The sequence below is a fragment of the Takifugu rubripes genome, chromosome 19 (assembly GCF_901000725.2).
Source record: "Takifugu rubripes chromosome 19, fTakRub1.2, whole genome shotgun sequence".
NCBI classification, from domain to species: Eukaryota; Metazoa; Chordata; class Actinopteri; order Tetraodontiformes; family Tetraodontidae; genus Takifugu; species Takifugu rubripes.
The window spans coordinates 2,373,908-2,395,539 of NC_042303.1; the positions used below are offsets into that span (position 1 = coordinate 2,373,908).

Sequence of the window (21,632 nt, forward strand, 5' to 3'; positions counted from 1 at the left end):
AGCTATATTCAAACCTCTCTTTCTTCAGAAGTGGTGGACGTGGTGGTGGTGGTGGGGTAGCTGCTGAACAAAGCAGGCCTTATTGAGGCTTCTGCTCCTTTTCATGGGAAGACAAATAGTTCAGCTCAAACTACTGAGACTTAAACTTGCAGCAGCAAAGTGTAAGTCTGGGGTAGAGGGTCAGAGGGTCCCACAGTTGCCCACAGTAAAAGGAACATTCTAAAGCTTTGTGTCCTCTCTCCATTCCTCTGTATTCTGAGGACTAGTCCAGGTTCTTTTTTACCTTCTTGTACGATAGTGAATTTCAGGAAAGATGAGCTCAGATATTTAGTGAGATGTGTGGAGTAAAACAACATGCCTGGCTACAAGCTACAGTATACCATGCTGAAAACGGAAATCAAAGAAGCTATAAAAAACTGTTTACACGAGTAGCCAGTTTGATTTCCTTTATAATGGATGAACTTCAAACTACCAAAGCAACGGACATAATGTGGAGTTTACAATAGAGGCTTTACTAAACCATCAAGCGTCCAACTTTGAAGCTTTCACGTACATTTTCCCCCTCCGATCTGCTCGTGTTCACGTGAATTCTAACCCCGCTGAGCTCCACTGTCAGCTTTGTTTTGGCTTTTGGTAGAGTTGAGTTCTTTCACCTATAAATGTCATGAAAGCCCGTTTAGAAATGACAAGAAAACAAACTAAAACCTCTTGAGCATTACTACTAAAACACATAAACGATACCACACCTGGACGGACAAATGAATCTGCCTCAAAGAGTTGAGTCATTGTGTTAACATCAGTATTGGAACATTACCCTGGAACATTACCTCAATGTCATTAAGATGTGACATTAAAATTAGTCAGTAACAGTTTATACCACAGACTACTGGCACCTGGTCAAAATATCAGGGAAGCTTTTACGATCAACTCAGAATAAGAAAAATATAAAACACGGGCCTGTCACAGTCCCGAATCATCTATCTTCTGTATCTCTATCGCTGTAGTCTCAGGTTGAATGTTATTTAACGTTTATTCAAATCGGTTCGCTCGCTGAGACACAGGGTCTAGTCTTCTTGAGAGAAAGCTGCTCCGGACACCTGCGCTAGAGCTCAGCAGGGTGTACCGAAACCCACTGGAGGACCGCCTGCGCAGAGCGTTGGTTCTTTGGGCAAAATGCTCTTGAATTCCTCTTTGCTGGAGGGAGATAAAGAGGTTGGGGAAGGTGATGCGGAGGTCACGGCGGTCGAGGTGGTGAGAGACGGAGAGGAGTCGCCATCGGGGGCGCACTCGTCACAGCAGCAGCAGCAACAGTCCACGAAGGCCTGTCCGAGGGAGCGACACAGGAAGAGCATCAACAAGGGCGTCGCGGCGCACCGGAAGAAAAGCAGGAACTGTCCGATCAGTCCCAGAGCCGGCAGAGCCGGAGTCAGGAGGTCAGCCCTCACGTACTGAGAGACGTACGTCACGACGATGCTGCAGATGCTCTCAGGCGTGTTGCACGCGACGTGCAAAGCAGTGAGAGCCATGACGGTGGAGCGAAGCCGACGCTCTCTCGGCGGCTGCTTTTTCTTTGGGGCGGACGCAGATGAGGACGTGGAGGAGGATCTGCTGTTCACCTTTCTGCCGCTGTCCTTTGGCGGCTGCTGCTGGGCTAGTATGTGCCTCGTCAACAGGTCGCAGGCCAGACTGAAGAGCAGAGGCAAACAGATGTAGCATCCAAAGAACCACCACATGCGGGCCTCGTGGTATGTCAGCACCAGAGAGTAGATACCGTCTGAGAGCTCCACAGATGGCTCACGGACACAAATTTCCACCTTTATCTTTTCTGGCTGAGTCCTTAAGGTGGCAATGAGGGTGCCCCCGAGCTGGTTCTGCTGCATGTATGAGGGGACTGTTGGCAGGCTGACGGTCTCCTGGAGGAGCCTCCAGAGCAGCAGTTCAGGGGCGGCCAGCAGCATGGAGCCCACCCAGATGATGGACAGCTTGGAGATGATGGACTGGCAGGGCTCCACCCTTGGCTTCTGTAGCGCTCTGGGAGCCATGGCGGCATTGAAGCGATCGATACTGAGGGCACAGAGGCTGAAGGTGGTGACGCCAAGAGAGCTAACCTGCAAAGAAATGAAGAAATTAATCGTCAGGGGTGGTACCGCTATGATGGTCAGAGCAGAAGAGAGAGGAAATAAACCTATTTCTCAGACTTTTAGAGATTCATTCTTGTTTATACTTTATTTCCCGCCCTCCACGTGCTCACCTCCAGATACGGCACGAGCCGACAGGACAGGTCTCCCAGCAACCTCCTGACTGAGAGCTCGTGGAACACGACCACCGGCAGGCAGAAGAAGACCACCAAGAAGTCCCAGAGGGCGAGTCCGGCGATGATGCCGTTCCAGGTGGTCTTCAGGTAGATGTTGTGCCACACGATGCACATGAGCGCGAGGTTACCGACGATCCCCGCCGTAAAGAGCAGGAACGCGAGCAGCATGACCGCGTAGGCCCAGTAGGAGCCGTCGGTGACCGGGTACAGCGGGTTGAAGAGCCCGGACCTGGGCTCCGAGGTCCTGTTGTCCGGCCGGGCTGGTGCGTGTCCCTCGGTCCGCGGTGAGCTTTGGTAACCGAGCAGGTCATCGCGGTTCCGCCGGTGTTCGTCGTTCTCCGAAGAGCTCCCGCTTTTGGTTCCTCGGACGAATCGTTTCAGGACTTTTGTGCGTTCATCTCCCGGGGAGAGAAAGTCCGTTGTCTCCGCCGGCAGCGTCCCAGCATCCTCGGCCAGCTCAACTTCAGGCTCCGCCACAAACTCCTGGCTGGTGTGGACGAGACGGAGCTCGGAGACGATCAAGAGGAGCAACAAAGACGGACTCATTGTGCCTGTTTGGCAGACTGTGGAGGTCCAGCGGTCAGATCAGGGATCAGCTTCGGCCCCGGGTCCCTGTGGTTCTCATCAGTCCTCTATGTGAGAATGGCTCCGGATGGTCTCTGGTCCAGAGGGTCCTGCGTGTCCCCCATGTGAATGCGCACGTAATGGTCCGAAAACGCTTTATAAATAGAGTTAATCAGTAAATCATGAAATGGGGAAGAAGCGAGTACTTTTTATTATTTAGGATATTACAATTTACTAGATTTTATCCATACAAGTTTAGGAATAAAAATATATGATAACAATAGCAGGAACACTTTATAATCATATGTCGTTATCACATAACTACTTTGTGAGGGTAATACTTAAAGGGGCCACATTCAAATTACTTTTGTATCCGTAGAGTACTTGTTGTAGTCCATTATGTGCCAATTAGTGCACTTTGATGAGGAAATGTCGCATAATTACGCAGCATTGGATTTGTCACGTTTTCCACAGCTCACCGGTGAAGTTATATGGTATATAATGTAGACTTTACACATTTCACACATCGTTGGTTCATGTTTTTAATAGTTTTAATAAAGTTATGTGGAGTTTTTTTTTTTTTAAGTCGTCTTCTTGAGACGCTTTCGGTGCGCGATTACCGTAAAGCCGCAGTAAACCGCGCAGTGAAAAAACAAGAGCAAGTGATATGCGCGTTTTACATTTACTGTCCTCACATGTACATTCAGGGGTTAAAATAAGACAAATCCCACATATTTAAAACGCTTTAACATCTAGTTGAGGGAACGGGTGAACCGATATCACCAAAATCAAACCAATGCTGGCAACAAATATATTGAATTACACCAAAAATAGAAACACATTTCATTTATTTACAGTGAAATTGGTGGTTTCACAACGACAATGCAGCTGCGACATATTTACTGAAAATGATTACATTGTTGACAGAAATCCAGTTCCTGACTCCAGAACTTCTGAACGCACAGGAAACTTTAAATAACCGACTTCCCCGTCATCAGCTCTTCTTTGAGAGTCTCAACTTCCTCATGGCCTCCTTGTGTTTCTTGCGATATTCCTGTGGATGTCAGCAAAGAAAGCATCACCAATTAAATTTCAACGCCACACAAGGGCTGCCTCCCTAATCAGGAAGGAATTCTCCCATCAGGGAATTCATCCGTTCACATAATCAAAATATTACCCAGTTTAATTAAAAGTTTGCTGTGAAATGTACAATATTTTCGCACACAAAGTCAATAAAGGTAACTTTTCCGATGACAAAAGTGCTCTTGGCTACGGTGGAAGTGAAACCAGTCCCTACCATTCGGAGCGCGCTCCTCCTCTCCTCCCACTGCTCCTTCTGCTCCTCCAGGTGGGACGAACAGCAGAACATTCTGGGACCTTCTGTTGGAGAAAAAAAGGGTTTGAGCACAACGTTATGACCTGATCCGAGTCCACAGGGAGCTGGAGGGATGTTTTTTTTACCCGTCAGTCTGCTGTCATCCTGGACGAAGAAGAACATCTCTCCCTGCGCCGCCGCCGTTTTCCTGCAAACATCACAGGCAAAACGATGAAATCAAGGCTAACAAGGCAGCGCTAATGGCGTCTCCCCTCAGGCTGGACGACATTAGCGACTGGAGAATTGTGATAAAACATGGAAGCCTCCCTGTGTGAATAGTCTAAATTCAAAGACACAAGTCTGTCGTGGTCACGCCTGGACTTCCTGCTGAGATTTTCTTACTCTTTGCTTTGCTCCACAGTGCTGATTTGCTCTCCATCATCTTTGGGCACCTCCTCCTCCTCCTCCTCCTCGGAGCTGCTCTCATCGAGTTGCGGGTCATGTTGCCACGGTTGCCGTGTTGCCTTCAGTGCACAGATGCTCTCTATTTTGTACTCTGCCAGTAGGGAGACAAATCAATGTAATATGAAGCCAACGGCGGCGTGTAAAGCAGCAAATCTCTCCCGAGGCAGGCGATCGTCGGACCCACCCCCCACCGGGCCTCCCGTTTCTGCATCGTCTCCGAAGAAGGAGAACTGAAATCCAGTGGATTCCTCTGGTGCCACACTGGGATCGGCCGGATGGAGGGACTCCGGAAGCTTTTCCTCCTCCGCCTCCACCTTCTGGTCCCAGTTCATCTTCTCCTCTTCCTCAGGGGTGCCATCTTTCTTCTGACCAAACACAGCCTTCAGGTCACAGGACACGTCGTAGTAAATCTCCTTCGAAACCTCCGGAAGCTTCTCGGCCTCCTCTCTCTTTTTCCTCCGTGCCGACTTGCTGAGGGGAGAAAAGATCAGGTGATTACGGACGATTCTTGCTGACGGATGAAGAGCTTTCCCTTCGACAAAGCGCCACTTTTATCAGGACTTTTGTCTGAAAATTAGAATTCATTTCGACGCATTTTAACTTTGTTTTTCAAGATTAACCCACAGCAACTCTGTAATCTGATTAAAAACCTCCTGGTAGTGGAGTAGTGGACAACTTTTGTGACTATTAACAGACAGAATTGATAGTTTTGGGCTTTTATCGGGGTAAAATCGGTGGAATATTTGTGTCGTTGCCCCAGCAGCCTGGTAGTTTGTGTGCGTGCACCTGTCCTTGTTTGCAGTGGTCCTGGTCTCCAGCGTGGCGTGTTCCTCCCTGGTGGGGTCGTAGTGCAGAGCTGAAACGTCCCTACAGACACACGTGTTTTGTTCGGTTAACGCAACTCTGAAACCACATGAACGAGCACACATCCGCGCACGTGCGGACCCACCTGAATGTCTTGGCTTTGCCAGTTGTGCTGGTGCAGCTTTGCTGGCTGCTGCCCAGGACACTCTGGAGGATGGACAGATTCTTCTTCTTCTCCTCCTCGAGAGTCTCGTCCCCCGCCGTCGTGGCCCCATTTTTCTCTGGATCACAGGTAACCGCTTGATCATTTTAGGTAAAACCAGAAGCAGGGGGAGGTCATACCTCTGTAAGAGGTGTGCTGAGGTGTCGGCACACATGTAGCGCACACTTTTGTTTAAGTCGCTCAACACAGAATGACGTAAAAGCCTTTATGAGAGTTTATGGGAGTCCGCTGTTTTGGGTGATGGAGAGCTCCCCCTGTTGTTCCTGTACAGGTACTGCAAACAAGTCATTAAGGGGGAAGCAGACACACACACCCCCACACCAAAAAAAACCTGCTAGACAAAAAAACCTAGAGTGTCAACAATTTTGTGATGAGTACCAGATCTGAGAACAAAAAAGAGCCTGAGGGCCAACAGTTATTTCAAATAAAACGCCCGTATAGAATACTAAGTAAGCAGGCAGAAGAGGACACCGCACACCAACGGTGGAAGAGCAAAATCCTCACTGAAAAACTGACTATTTTGTGAAAACTTTAAAAAAATAAAACCCACCCAAAACATAAAAGTATTTTTGGACCATATTAGGAGATTATCAGTTGTAGGTGTTACTGTTACTTTTCCTGTCTCAGTTTGCAAATAGATTACATTTGTTGATCTGAGACTGAAACCTAAAAAGCTCAACTTTTTCTGAGGAAGATGACTGCATGTGTGTCTCCTCACATTATATTACATAAACCAGCCAACAACAATATAATGAGAAGGTTTTTTTCTATTCTCCACCTTTCCTGGAAGCGGCAGTCTTTATTATCACCTCACAGTATATTAATAACTAGGAGAAAACCTGCATAAAAGGTGACATGAGGGTGGTTGTTCCCTTAACGGGAGCTTTCCGAGTTCCCAGCCACTTGAACGCATCACCGAACTGTCTGAACAGCTCATCTTCATGCGTGTTGAAGATGCTGCCACCATGTGGTAAACGGAGGAACTACATGTTGAATTTGGAAGATTTATTGACACCGTTTGCGCTGACAGAACATAAATAAGTCATTTTAGGGCTTTAAGGTGTGGGCCAGACCATAATTGGCATTGGACATGTATGTTTACTCTGGGTTTGGAGTTTTAGATGCAGTATATTCTCTTTATTTGATTGACTGTGGTCACATTTGTGTTCGTTAAAATTTTCGGCCAAAGAGTCAATTTGGTAAATGAAATAATGAACAACGCTTTCACCAAAGTATCAGCATAAGCTGCCCCACCTTTCTCCTCTTCTTTGTCCTCGTCATCCTCCAGGAATCGAGAGTCCATCCGAAAACGTTCATCCGTCCTGAAGCGGGACTGCAGCTCCATCAGCTGAAGAACAAACAAGCAGAATCAGCGGACACCCGTCCAACGTTTCACGCCACGCGTCTTAGCGGTAGCGAGCCTTTGACATCCCATCTAAAACACCTGCTACAATACAACCAAATATGAGGAACATTTGCAAAGACAAAGAGAATAAACTTGGTTTTCTTACCTTGTGTCCAGCTTCGCCTTCAAACTGAGGCCGGATGTTAAACCTGGTGTCATCGCCACTGTCCTCGTCCTCCATGCCTTCAAACAACTGAGGAGCCGATGGCTTCACCTGATCACACACACACACACACACACACACAGTTTTACAGCAGGAGGAAGCATCATGGATCCTCTCTGCGACTCAGAAACACTGACGTTGTTATGTCCCGTGGCTGGTGTCTCGTCCTCAGACTGGCTGTCCTCTAACAGCCTCTTCTTTGATGCCGCTGAATTTTTCCCATGATCCTCCTCGTCAGAGTCAAAGATGATGTGTTTTCCTGCTCCTGGTGCTGAAGAGTCCTAATGAAGAAGAATGTCTGTTATGATCGGGCTAATTCCCTTTGCTCCGTCTATAATCAGGGTGGAAACAGATGTGCCTTATTCAAAAAAGAACTGCTCATTCTTCATATTTAAGTGGCCAGCAGCTCTTACGAGGATTATTTTGTGAGACTCGTGAAGAAGCACCTTACACAGAAGACAGTGTTGGAGAAATAAGGCGGGAGTAGGATTTGGTTTACTGTTATAGTAAAATAAAGTCAGAAATCAGGAAGAAAAAAGAAAAAAAGACCATCACTGGGAACATTTGCTTCCTTTTGTGGCTCACCAACTTGGCCAGAGCGCTCTGGATGACCTTCTTGTGTTCTTCAGTAACTTTCTGTCTCTGCTGGATGGCTGCGAGCCTCCTCATGTTGTCCTTCCTCTGTTGCTCCTCATCCTCCTTGAACATTTGGACAGGAGCCCGATTTCCCTTCCCATCCCGTTCCTCCCCCTCCTCTTCACTGTCATCCTCTTCATCGTCCTCCTCCTCTTCACTGTCGTCCTCATCATCGTCCTCCTCCTCTTCACTGTCCTCTTCATGCTCCTCCTCCTCCTCTTCTTCTTCATCCTCCTCCTCCTCACTCGATGAGGCCTTGCTATGATGGGCAGGAGGTGCTACCTTCTCTGGTGTAAGAACAATATTGTCTTCATTTTTGTCTGGAAGTGGTTTTAAGGCTCCTGAAGCATCATCTTCCTCGTCTTCCTCACTGCTCTCTGCATTCTTCTCCGTTTCTCCGTTCCTCTGCACGCCGACAGTCTCACCCATTGTCCTCTGGTCCAGCTGAGGAGCACCAGAGTCCAGCTTTTGGATTTTATTCCCTTCCTCTCCGCCTCCCTCCTCCTCTCTCAGAGCTCTGGTTCCCCGAAAGGGCGGCAGCGTCATTTGCGTGCATGTTTTCTTCATCATCCTTTTTTCCTTTAGCTCGTCCCTCCTAAAGTCCTCCAGGATTGAAGCGAGGATCTGCTCAGGCGTGGTGCCCTTCTTTGGAACACGTCGCTCCACCTGGAGGGGTGACTCTTCCTCCGATGGGGGGCCGAGGCTGCCTGGAGCTGCGGCCTCAGAGGGCCGCTGCGACTCTTCAGTGAGCTTCTGAAGGTCGGCCAGAGAGATCTTCATGAGGGGGACATTAGAAAACATGGCTTCATAATCAGAATCCGAGCTGGAGGAAGACGATTCCTCATCTTCGTCGTCTATTTCAGAGAGAGGATTCACAACAGGAAGCACAAATGTGGGATTAGTCAGCAATTCACTTAGAAACACTTTGAATTTGAAGCTGAGCGTCAGTGGTGCTGTAAAAATCGAAATCCTTCAGAACTCTACAGTGGCCGAGCGAGCCGGCGAGACCGAGCCGACGGGGTCACACACAACAGACCTCGACTACACAAATAAGGACTCACAAAAGTTGGAAATGACACCCGACTCTTGAAACGTTACCGTTCTCCAGGAGACAGGAGCGAGCAGATTTCACCACGTGGTCCAGTCCCACTACTTCAAAGTCATCTTCGTCCTCCACAGGGTCGGCCACGTCTGCCGTCGGCGGGTTCGGTCTGTGGTTCAACGATTGTTTATGTCAGGAGAGGCGAGCATCGGCAGGACTAAAATCACAGTTCCTCATGATCACGAAATTCTCAGCCCATTGTGAGATGAGAAATGTTTCTTTAAAAACTTCGCAGACACCTGGAATCACTAATCTCTTTCTTTGCTTCACCTCGTTTTTGCCCGACCCCGATCGTTGACTTTGACATCGTCTGTGCAGCTTCTCTTTGGCGCCTGGAAGGGGGGGAACTCGCCACGTCTCTTTCTACTGATGTCACTGTCGCCTCCCTGGAGCTCCCAGGTGAGACCAGTGACGGGCGTGGCCGGCTCCAGGCCCGACTGGTCCAGTCTGCGGATGTTGTGGCTGTATTTGGATGGGTCGTACTTCATGGGGCGAACTTTGATGCCTTTCTGCTGGCTGAGCTGCAGAATGGGGAGGACGCGTCCGAATTTACTGACCACCCAGTTCTGCAGAAGGAGAATGTGAGAGAACAGTGAAGGCCTCCGTCCTCACACGAGGCTTAAAAACAAACAAACAACAGGGTCGCTGCGTTCGCTAAAATCTTTTTAAGAGAATCTAAATGACGGAGGAGTGAACTCAGACAACAGATCCTGGAGCGTTCCACAGGCTACAGTTCTTATAGTGGATGATACCTCGTGCCCTGGTACTTCGGTTCCTGGCACTGCAGCTCTCATGGTGAAGTTCTCCACGCCGGCTCCTCTCAGGGACTCCAGCATCTTCTGTCTCTCGTCTTCAGCAGATGAACGTTTAGGATCCAGTTCTGCTGCAGCCTGTCGCTCTTCAGCCAATCTGACATGTAGAAAAACAAATATTCACGGGTCAGAATGTACTGAAGTAAGTTCCCCCCCCCCTCCCTGGAGCCCGAGAAGCACATAAAGATGACTGCACCTCTGTAGAAAGCTCTCCTTTGCTATTTCTATGCGCAGAGTTCCTCCTTTCCATTTAGACTTGTTCAACACTGAAAAACCTACAGCAGCAACACACAGAACTCTTACAGATCATTTAACGCCAAAGGTGACGTTTTTATTTTTACTATTGCTGTGTGCGGCTCAGCATCCATAATGTAGCTTTAAACCATCACAGTATGATCTGGTTTATGCAGACAACACTGAATTAGGCCTCCTTACATCTCTTTAGGTTGGCATCTGAGATGTTGATGTTAATGTAGCCAAAGGTTTTGTAGGGAACACCTGCAGAAAAACAGTGAAACGATGAATATCTGTAAAAGAGGAGCATCAGAGAACCTGAAACTAACTATAAGACTCAAAAGGCTTGAAACTCAAAACCAGATATGAGCCATGATGGTCATTTAATGGATTTTACAAAGCTTACACTTAATTCAGCAGTTAGTGATATTGCATGCAAATTATTCTTTTTTTTTTTTGGTCACCAACATACTATGATGTTATTGAATTCCCAACCTTCTGTGTCCCTTCGAATTCGCAGCTCCACATCTTCCACATCTCCGAACTTTCCAAATCGATCTTTCAGATCCTTCTGCGTGACAGTGTGGCTTAACCCCCCCACGTACAGTCGCTGCATCACTCCACAACCAGCAAGATTCTGTCCCTGAACAAACGATTGATGACATCAGTCTTAAAACACCCAGCCACTTCTTTTCACATCATGCAGTTGCAGTCAGACGTACATGGCAGCATTCATGACTACGAGGGGCTAAAAAGCAAGAAGCTTTGGGAATCCTGTTGTTGTTGCGACACTTTACAGGACAACAAAAATAATACCCGCAGAGTCCTTGTTCGTAAGAGTCAGCCCAGAGCACTAATAACACGTAGTACTGTTAGTGCAAATGTATATTTTGATAACTCCCCCAGTACTGCTAAAGACTAGCATGGTTATGATAATATATATAACATATCAACTGTTGCCTTGACGTTGAGATTTACACTCAGACAGTCCAGAGAGAGTTCGATACATATGGATTTATTAAAGTCCTGATTGAGGCTGCATTAGTTCCAACCGGCACTATGGATGTTAAATTAAATTACGAGTGGTAAGGCCATTCATGATCCTGCTGTCATTGCAAAAACTGACAGGGGAAAAGATGTAAAGCAACAGGACCATTCGATGTTTTGATGTTTTTAATGTGTTCAGCCACAGTACAGACACTTTCATTAATTATTCACATACGTAGCTGCACATCATGACGTCAAAGCAGGCGAAACTATCAACTAATGTACAGAAAACATACCAATACGAAGTTAGAGATTTGATTTCTGGCAAGAAAGACAACTACCTACCTCACGTGTTCCTATGAGGTGTCACTTTTTAATCTGTCCGGGGTTGCATTCCGGCCGACTTTTCTTTCCGCAGTTGTTTCCACGCACGCGAAACGTTCCTCGAGTCATTCCTCAAACTTTAATTAATCGACAAAATTTAAAATAACCCATACCATAATACATTGATTAGATTTGAAATATATTCTTATATTTTGTGTTAAGTTATGATGGTTGAAAAAGATCAACCTTAAAGATTCTGTATAGGCTTTCACAGTTCTCCTATTGGACATTATAATATATTTACCAACCAGAGCTCAGTGTCACCTTGAGAATCTTTAAACATTTTCTATACAATATTTATGGTAAACATTTATACCCAAAAAGAGGCACAGTCCCGAGCACGACACAAACTTTACACCGCACACCCCCGCAAAACATGAGAAGTGGTTCAGTCCGCAGCCCGCGATTATCCAAAAGGGCGTCGTAAACATTCGAACTACAGCGAGTAAGTGACGCCAATTTACTGATTATTTATAAATGTGCTCCATTAAAACAACCAGAACATTTCACTGTTGACTACTGTAAACTCATTCGATTGTCGATTGCGTGTTTTAGCAGTTTTCGCCGTCAGAGACTTTCGTAAAGTTAGCAAGTAGGATTATTAAAACTAATTTCTGCAGCATTAAAACGAGATAACGCTATCTGGCGGTGAAACTGTCACACCTGGGTATTATTCTTTAGAGACACGACGGGAAGGTTTATTTTGTGAGTAGGCAAAGTAAGAAATGTTGATCTATTGGAATTCATGTTTACCAGGATCTACTCATCTGTACTTGTGTCCTAAAGCTGCGGATGAAATCTCAACTCTGTCACTGGCTTCTTGTCATCAGTTGCTCATAACATTCAGAGTAGACTTAAGGATAAATCTTCACAAGTTTGTTGCGAATTTTGACTGCATCTTGGTGTTCTATGCTTATTTTTTGCATTTGCTTAACCGAACAGATGATGAGTGAGGAGAAGATGGAGGATGTGAGGATGCTGGAGGCTCAAATCCAGCACCTCCAGACTGAAGTTTCAGCGTTGCAGGACCAGCTGCAGGACCAACAAAAGAACATGGCGTTCAACCTCGGAGATCAAATGCAGACAGCCATGTCAGTTTTACTATTCCTTTCAGTCTTTTAGACTTCACTTAATTTGGTCCTACTCCTAATTCTTGCACAAACGCCGGTTTTAACCTTTTACAGATTACTTCTAGAAGCAGACGAAGAGGAGAAGGAAGAGTTTGTTTTGAAACTAAAGGAGGAGGTAGAAGAGCTGAGAAAGACTCTTAGATGGCAGGCTGAAATCAATGGCATCAGCATGAAAAGCTGCAAGATCAAGACTCTCCAAAGCAGTAAGATCCCACATGTCTCTGTTCTTTATAGATCGATTGGCTAATGTCTGCCTCAGCAAGGTCACAAGTACATTACTCATTTGAAATAAACATTATATTACAATTGTTTACCCCAATCTCACCAAATCCTAACATGTCTTTGTGTGCTAGGTGGCAGTAAACAGGTCCAGCATCTGTTTATAGCAGGCCATTGTGGCGACATGGACTTTCAGATGGAGTTCTGGCTCTCTGAGATCAAGGTAGAGTCACTTCCAAGTGCACTGGATGACAGGATCTCTGCATCACTATACTCCTGGCGAGAAGAACCCAACCGATTAACCTTAGTTGGTCCCTTGTGTTAGTTCTTGAAAAGGAATATTTCCGATTTACTCATGAAAACTCAGCAGCAGGCTAGCATAGTTCCATACTAGGTGTCAGTCTAGTCATCTGCCACATACCGTTGGCCAAGGATGTCAGAGGACGCTTGGCCAAAACACAACCAGTGCACTAGCTAAGAAAGCTACCATCTTGCAGAACAGACTGCAGCCGCTGTCGCCAGCAGAGAGCAACAGAGGTCCACATTCAGTGGTTGTCTCCCAAGTCCACTCAGATTTGGTTGCAGCAGCTGTCCAACAGGCCGATCTGCTCAAGTATCAGAGTAAACTGCTTTAGAGGTAGCAGATCATTTGTTATATGGCTTTTGTTGTAACTGATGTTGTCCGTCAGAAGAACGCACATCTGCCCCACTGCTGCTCCCTGCAGGTAGCACGCTATTCCAACGTTTCTCAGGAGCGTCCAGGAGAAAGGGGTTAACGAGTTTTCCCTCCTCAAGACATAATGAAAAGTTTCATCTCAAGGCTGTGACGTTAAAGCGGCAACAAGGAGGAAGGAAGCGCAGATGAAAAACCTGACCAGTGAAAACATTAAAATAGGAATGAGGCTGGGAAGAGAGCTCCTTATCTCCCTTGTAATCTGTTTGAGCTTCAGTGTTTGAACAGTTCTGTCTTGGGTTTCCTCTGACAGCTGCTCATAAGTGGCCCGTCACAAAGTATCTCAGCTACACTGGTCGCTAGTCCGGCATAAGTTGACATCTTGGTGATGTGAAGAACGATATCAGAGCCGTAGAGGTCTCCAGGATGTTTTAATGTTCCTTAAAAGTCTGTCTTTTGCAGGAGGCTCAGGGGTCAAAGAGGATGATCAGTAACCTGAATGTTGTGATGGATGCCTTCGACCTGCGCAGCTTTAGCAGCCTCCTATCTGGGTAAGAGCAACTACTAACATTCAGCTGGCCTGGATCACATTGGGCCTCAACTGGGCTCAGCTGTCTTGCAGACAAGTTCATAAATTATCCTTGAGATCTGGTGCTGATTAAAGCCTCAACGTTTCTTACATCACCGCTGGGCCCCAGCTGATGTTTAAAAAAAGTCATTTTTCTCCATCCGACGCCAACTGAAATTCGAATAGATCTGAAAATAATAGAATTTCATGGCCACACTTTGCCGTATCTGCATCTGTGCCGTCGTCACATCTTATGCAGCAGAGGGTTCTTGCCAATGGCTGGTTTAGGGATGGAGAACAACGACCTCAGTCAGGAATAAAACCAACTCGAATTTTCCAACATTACTGTAAGATCAAGTTGTCCAGCTGGAAACTTTCTGGAGAAGCTTCAGATAAAATTCAGATTGAGTCAATAAAACTGACTTTACATATCTGTGATAGCCTCGTTGTCAGCCAAGGACTGTTAAAATTAGGACCGCAAAGATCAGAACTGGAAGAATAATTTGTGTTTACAACCCAGAATAGAATCTAGTAAAAAAAAAACATCTGTGGATTGATTAAAGTGGCCATCAGATTAGCATGAGTTGGTGCTTTGGGAGTGATCTGTTGACACTGTGGAGCAAAGACCAGTTAGATTTGTTGATTTAACTTTATTGGAGGGCGACGTCGTTATCGCTCGCTCTGAGGCGTGAACGCGGCTGTCGCTCCTTCCTGGCTACGTTTTAACGCCGGCTCATTTGCGTGACCCATCGTAAAAAAAAAACTAAAGTTCTGTTTGTAGCTCTGCTAGGTGATGTTTACGAACTTTCCTTGTCAAGACGCTTCAAAATATCTGGAACAAATTTGACTCGTTGAGTTTAAGTCCAGAAGATCAGGATTTGAACAAACAAAAGAGAATTTCAGGAAAACCTTTAATAGAATTTGCTATTATTACAAATAGATGTTAATGGATTCCATATGTGCTGCATGTTTGTATAATAAAAAGCTTGATGGAATAACGTGGGTCTAATTAACGGAGTGAGATTTCAACATTCAGTGGTCAGTGATTCATCCAAAAATATTCATCCCAGAAGCGAGGCGCACTTTTAAAGACCAACTGACCAACTCACCTTGTTTTCTCAAAGAATTAAGTCACATCTTTGTCAGTGTTCTGCAGTTGGATTAAAATAGATTATCACTTTAAAATAAATCAGAACAGAACAGTAACTGGCTCATCGTCCGTGTGTAAAATGAGCATAAACGAGAGCCGCATGTCATATTCTACCTAGAGCATCAGAACAGGACCCAAACATAAAAACGTTAGCATCGTTAGCATCTCACCTGGTTCTGGTTAAGTTTAATGTTGTCATGTAAATATAGCTATTAACGACTATCAGACGCGTCTGAATGCAGGAGCGAAACCGCATTTGGTCGGTCCAGAGTTATCAAACCAGAATCAGTCCGACATTTTTGGTCGAGCTCCATCTCGGAGAGCATGTTTCCATCCGCGAGACATCTGGAAAAAGTCGACAGGCTGCTCTCGAGCCGCGGGTCTCTGGGAAATCCCTCCGCGGATTGCGATGTCCCCGAAAATAAAGATTGATCCACGCAGACAGAGCCAGAACTCAACAATTCACTAATTAGTTTTGAATCTCCTGATGTGTGTGTGACGAGGCGCTTCTGGTGACACAACTCCTGTGGTTGTTGTGCAATTGCTCGCTATTCTAAAGGAACATGTTTCAAACCTCACTGCAATGCTGATCAATAAACGTTACCCTTTAACAATCAACCGATTCCACTTTCATTCCAGAATGGAAGAGGACTGGAATCTTCTTCTCTTCTTCAGGACCCTCAGGACCTTCTCCAACAGATGTGATGAGCGGCGCCAAACCTTCCAGCACTTCCAGGTAGATCCAAACAATCCTCCTCCGCAGCACTGCGTTCATTACCAGGGAACATAAGTCAGCCTAGTCGTTTACGTTTGTGTTTGTGACACACATAGTTTTGGGTTAGGGTGAGAGGGGAGCATTTAGCCTCACCATTACACCCCGCTGAGATCCCATCAGTCAACAGTGGAATTGGTTACCTTGAGCACCTTTCTGACCAGGTGCACCGGTTTGCCTCCTGGGTTCTGAAGTTGCATCAGATGGTTGCAAAATGTTTCCCCTTATTTTACGAGAGCATTTTACGGGAATGTTTTCACCATCATGCAGCAGCCTTAGATCAATAACTACTGGGTTGATTGTGGGTTGGGATTTTCTGTGTAGGCCCTGCACGTCCTCCCCATGGATGGATGGAAGGATGAGTGGGTGGATGGATGGGTGAGTGGGTGGGTGGATGGATGGGTGGGTGAGTGAGTGGATGGATGATGGATGGATGGATGGGTGAGTGGGTGGATGGATGAGTGGGTGGGTGGATGGATGGGTGGGTGGGTGAGTGAGTGGATGGATGGATGGATGGATGGGTGGGTGGATGGATGGATGGGTGGATGGATGGATGAATGGGTGGATGGATGGATGGGTGGGTGAGTGAGTGGATGGATGATGGATGGATGGATGGATGGATGGGTGAGTGGGTGGATGGATGAGTGGGTGGATGGATGGGTGGGTGAGTGAGTGGATGGATGGATGGATGGATGGATGGATGGATGGATGGGTGGGTGGGTGGGTGGGTGGATGGATGGGTGGGTGAGTGAGTGGATGGATTGGTCAGTGGGTGGATGGATGGATGGGTGGGTGGGTGGATGAATGGGTGGATGGATGGATGGGTGGGTGGGTGGATGAATGGGTGGATGGATGGATGAATGGGTGGATGGATGGATGGGTGGGTGGGTGGATGAATGGGTGGATGGATGGATAGATGGGTGGATGGATGGATGGGTGGGTGGGTGGATGATGGATGGATGGATGAATGGGTGGATGGATGGGTGGGTGGATGGATGGATGGATGGATGGATGGATGGATGTCCTTTTAAAAAACTAAACGAAGAAGAGAACCAGTGCAAACTCACTGCTTTTTCTTCCGTACTCTGGACGACGTTATTCAGATTTTACATAAAGGAAACTTGTGTTTGGTTAATTCTTTGGTTTCTGAGGTGTGCTGATCACTTCTAGACCTTTGGAGAGCCTTGTTGGATCAGCAGCACCCGTGAGAACTTTGCCAACTCTCCCAGGTTCTGCCAGTCAGCAGCCATATGTTCCATGATAAGGCCCGGCTCCAGGGTGACGGTGTGAGATGGCACCATCCTCATTTTTAAAGCAAGGCTTGTCATCGTTGGAGGTGGTCTTGGTGCAGCCAGGTACTGAGGTGGGATCCTGCTGCCTGGGACGGTCCCATATCGTCGCACCTGCCAGCAGTCCTGACCTTAACTCCATCGAGCTCTTGTAAAATGAGCTTCGTCAGGCTCCAACACAATCGCACCGGCTGACTGGTGACAAACACTGGTAAAAAATTGGGGCGCCGTTCCTCAACAGTCAGTAGTTCTGCATGGCGCGTTAAAAACCAAATTATTTCCCCAGTCTGACCATCACTGGACAACGCAAAGACATGTACGGACAGTACCTGTTAGTCCCACTGATATGGGTGCTCGCCCTATCCCTAGCGTTAAACTAGACAACGCATGTGCACATGCTCCACAGACCTGGTGTGTGACCCCCCCGGAACAAAACTATCCAAGAAAGTCAGTGGCAGAAGAAGGGAGGGCACAATAAATACCATGTGCATGACCTATGAGATGAAGAAATCTGTACCATTATCCTTCTTCCTGTTGTTTAAAATGCTGATGCCCAGTTGTTTATTATGGGACAGAATGGGACGTCATTAACCAGCTGAAAAGACGCATATCGCCACCTAGTGTTGGGGAGGTAGAGGACACATTCCTATGACCTATTCGTCCAGTATTTCATGGCCCTCGTCTCTGCTGCTGATCCCACAAAGGCATGTTCCATACGAAAGTGGCACCATTTGAGGATCATTGTTACAACAAAGAAATAAAAATCTCTCACTTTTTTGTTTTAAGTTTATATTTATGGCCATTTCCATGCATTTACCACACAAGCACAAATGTGCACTCAAACCGAAGGACGAGCTCCAAAAGACGGGAGAATTTCTGCACAACACTTCGAGGAATCCAAAGATTTTGCTTCTTGACCACAGTATTAATCGGCCAGTCAGAGTCAACTACAAAATGGCAGATGAAGGTTTGCTACCTTGTAATTAAATACCGCAGACATTTGTAGGCATGTGTCCAACTACCAAACGCTATGTTTCCACTGGGGACAGATGTTAAATGTCTCTACATATAGACACTGACACAAACTTTCCATTCTGGCAGACGGCCATGTAATACAGTGGATGTTTGTGCTACTAAAGTATGTGACTGGAATTTAAATGACATTTAAATCCTTTGCTATCCCTCAGTAGCTGTCAGTCAGTCAGGTCTATCACTTGGAACCAAGCTCAAGGTTGCTCACTTGGGGTTGATCTGATTCGACGACTGTCGACGTGAGGCGACCACGGCTTCATAGAAGACGGTAGTTTGTTACTCAGTTATTTATTTATGTGCTTGTTTGTTTTTAAAATATCGCCAGATTGATTGTGTCGGGAATAAATGAGCCTCTCCTGCTGGTTCAACGTCTCTCGGCCATTTTAATCTACTTTGGTCCATTTGCTGTACAGCTGCGATCGAATGAAACACGTCGTCCCAACTTTGGTTGAAAAAATGAAGAGAATGGGGGGGAAAAACCAACATAAATTATGAAGTAATCTCCTGCTTCTCTCCTGCTTGACGGCAGAGATGATGCAGCTGGACACCAAATCCGCAGGCATGATGAAGCAGAGCCATGTTAAAGTGAAATACAGCTTTTGTGAAATATCTTATCAATATTGTGTGTTCAGTGAGGGTGACGGTAAAGTGGGCTCCCACTTGGAAAAGGGGGATGAGCAGCCCCAAAGCTTTGTTTGCTGAAACCTGTCTATTCTTCTTTGGTCTCTACAGAATTCATTAGCAGTTTTCTCTTTGCTGTTCAGATCATGTCCACAGTAATGTGCACGTTGCTCTTGCCAGATTTCAAATGGCCTGCCATCTGGCTCCTTCCTCATAGTCAGTGGTAGATAAAATAAATAAACCTGCAAGGACATCATGGATCTCACAGGGAGGATTCATTGTAGTTCTTTAAAAGTCCCATGTCTGGGTCAGATCCTGGGTCAGGCGATGTCCATTTTGTCCCTGGACCTTCGGGTTGTCCACTCTCGAATGGGTTTCTACTCCTCCATCCTGGATTTTCAGTTGCTTCTAATTTAATGATTTTGTAACTCGCATCCGAGCCTTTATCAACAAGCAGTTTATCAACATTTACCGTATTCTCCAGACTATAAGTTGCACTTTTTTTTCATAGTTTGTCAGGGGGTGCGACTTGTACTCCAGAGCGACTTAAATAAATACATTATTACAGAATTTCACATGTTCATTATTTTCACACTGACAATCACAAGGGGGCGCTCTAGGCGTGTGTACCTGAGGAACGTGTTCCTTTAGCGACGCAGAAGAAGAAGCGGTGCTTCGTCTATGGAGTTAGACTTGATTGTTTAGTAAACTTGCTCGGATGTCCTTTATGCTATAGTTATCTGAATAACTGTTAATATGTTACGTTAACAAAGCAGACACGTACTCAGTTCGTTGTGGGTCATGTAGCTGAATTTGTTACGTTAGCATACCGTAACCCTATTGCTAATCCATGCTAATTGCCTTTCAAGATGAAATGTATGTTCTTGGTCTCGGATTTTCTCAAATAAATTTTCCCCCAAAATGCGATTTATAGTCCAGTGCGACTTATATATCTATTTTTCTTCTTTATTATGCATTTTTTGGCTAGTGCGACTTAAACTCCGGAGTGACATATAGTCCAGAAAATACGGTATTTTTTTTACATTGTTTAAATGGGTTGTTGAATCATCAAAAATTGGAGATTAACAAAATGGTTCCCTTCAGATTGCCCACTTGTTCTGACTTGAACTAATGTTATTTACTGTTCAGTCTGTTCACGCAAACTTTGTCCAACCTCATAGGGACCCTGACTGAATGTTTGGCTGTTGCTCAGTTTTTATGCCCAATACCGTTAAGTCTTTTTTGAGGCTGATGAGGTTATTGATCATCGATTCCAGAAAGGTATCCGATCCATTTTGTGTAACAGTGCAGTAGAGTTGTCAATAACTTGACTTCCGGAGGCACGGCGGAGCGCTGGTTAGCATTGTGGGCTCACAGCAATAAGGGTCTGGATTTGAATCCCCTGGAACTGTGTTTGCATGTTCTCCCCAGGCCCTGGTGGGTCTTCTTTGGGACCTCCCACAATCCCGGTGGAGGTGACTCCAAACAGAGGCATGAATGGTCCATCGTCATTGACTGTTCATAATATCGTCCCCAGATTGTCAAACTTGTCTTTGATATTTATCAGGACAAAATTGTGCTGATAGGAAAATTATAACTTTCATGGGTTGAGTATCAACTACTATTGTGTTAAATCAAAGGTGTCCGTGTCTGTCCTTACAGAACTAGGAGCAGCAACAGAGCCTTGTCTGATTAGCCTTGTCAAAAACTCTGGTTTCAAACACTGGTGCTGAGTCTGCCTCCCGGGTTCCAGACTGGGGGCTGAAGCCTTTGCCCCATGCCACTTTTGGGACCCATAGGAACTACAAGTAAACCTGTGTTTTGAGAGAACAGTGCTCTGGTTGGATGATCAGGAGTTATAAGTTCACCGAGAACACGAATCGCCGTATATGTGAGGAGGAGGATTTTGAAATCTCTAAATTTAACAGGCAGCCAACGTAGAGAAGCCAAGACTGGACTACTGTGGTCTCTAGTCAACACCTGAACAGCAGCATTCTGGACCAGCTCAACAATCTTATTTCAGACTCCACAAACCAGTGCAAATTGTTAATGATGCACTAAATCACACTTGGAGCCGACACACCTATGCTCCCTGGCACGGCGTTCCTTCAGATCCATAGAAACAGGGAGAGTTGTTACCTATGCTAGTTGGTATGAACTGTATCCTGCTGCAGTACCTGAAGTATATCCAGTAGCATTTTCTTATTAAAAGTACATTTCAAAAAGTTTATTTATTCATGTCACCATCAATTTTGCAGCCCTTGGTAACATTTGGCTAATTTCTCCTCCGTTAGTTATACAACTGTGATGTTAGGTTACATACTGTATATATAAGCTTTAAAGTCAATTTATTCACAGTATCACAGGATTCTTGGGAATACCATTTTGGAATTTGGCCAACCAGCCTGGGTAAGGAGACAGGTGGGATTATCTTTTTCTAGCAATTTATTGTTCGTATAAACCAAACTTTGGTCATCAGGAAACACTGTAATTAGTTCAACTGAGTCTGGAACACAGCGTAAAGACTGACCAAGTTTAATTAAAGATTTAAACTTTATTAAAATATCTTATAACATTAACAATGTTACATACACATCTTGCTGTACACTAATGTTTTATTCACATCAGTAAGTACTTGTTAAACTATTGGAAGAGTTACATTTTAAAAGCAAACAAAATAACAGGTAATTTTGATTACTATAGTACAGAGATATATTAATCCCAGTTTGTACTAGAGCTAAGTAAAGTAAGCATAATATGGAAATATTAG

At 45.6% G+C, this 21,632-nt stretch overlaps 2 protein-coding genes across 2 annotated transcripts; both read right to left on the reverse strand.

Moving 5' to 3' along the window:
- Positions 1-491: 491 nt before the first annotated feature.
- On the reverse strand, positions 492-3,559 carry LOC115246759 (G-protein coupled receptor 37-like 1). The gene is made up of 2 exons (XM_029826045.1): positions 2,252-3,559; positions 492-2,108 (listed from the first exon to the last, which is right to left on the reverse strand). Exons 1-2 carry the CDS (start codon positions 2,858-2,860, stop codon positions 1,110-1,112), a joined length of 1,608 nt encoding a protein of 535 aa, XP_029681905.1. The 5' UTR covers positions 2,861-3,559; the 3' UTR covers positions 492-1,109.
- Positions 3,560-3,709: 150 nt separating this feature from the next.
- LOC101079921 (nucleolar protein 8) lies at positions 3,710-11,489 on the reverse strand. The gene is made up of 18 exons (XM_011613565.2): positions 11,370-11,489; positions 10,533-10,680; positions 10,239-10,301; positions 10,000-10,078; positions 9,744-9,900; positions 9,262-9,557; positions 8,988-9,100; positions 7,839-8,743; positions 7,391-7,534; positions 7,197-7,304; positions 6,940-7,033; positions 5,608-5,743; positions 5,445-5,525; positions 4,843-5,129; positions 4,596-4,749; positions 4,340-4,401; positions 4,176-4,258; positions 3,710-3,932 (listed from the first exon to the last, which is right to left on the reverse strand). The coding sequence occupies exons 2-18, from the start codon at positions 10,651-10,653 to the stop codon at positions 3,873-3,875; spliced, it is 2,943 nt and encodes a 980-aa protein (XP_011611867.2). The 5' UTR covers positions 10,654-10,680; positions 11,370-11,489; the 3' UTR covers positions 3,710-3,872.
- Positions 11,490-21,632: the final 10,143 nt, after the last annotated feature.

Coding starts and splice junctions, on each gene's coding strand:
- LOC115246759 (XM_029826045.1), bottom strand. CDS start 2,860: ATGAGTCCGTCTTTGTTGCTCCTCTTGATCGTCTCCGAGCTCCGTCTC. Junction 2,109..2,251: donor GGCTCGTGCCGTATCTGGAG/GTGAGCACGTGG, acceptor ATTTCTTTGCAG/GTTAGCTCTCTTGGCGTCAC.
- LOC101079921 (XM_011613565.2), bottom strand. CDS start 10,653: ATGCAGCGACTGTACGTGGGGGGGTTAAGCCACACTGTCACGCAGAAG. Junction 10,079..10,238: donor AGATGCCAACCTAAAGAGAT/GTAAGGAGGCCT, acceptor TTGCTGCTGTAG/GTTTTTCAGTGTTGAACAAG. Junction 9,558..9,743: donor CCGAAGTACCAGGGCACGAG/GTATCATCCACT, acceptor CTCCTTCTGCAG/AACTGGGTGGTCAGTAAATT.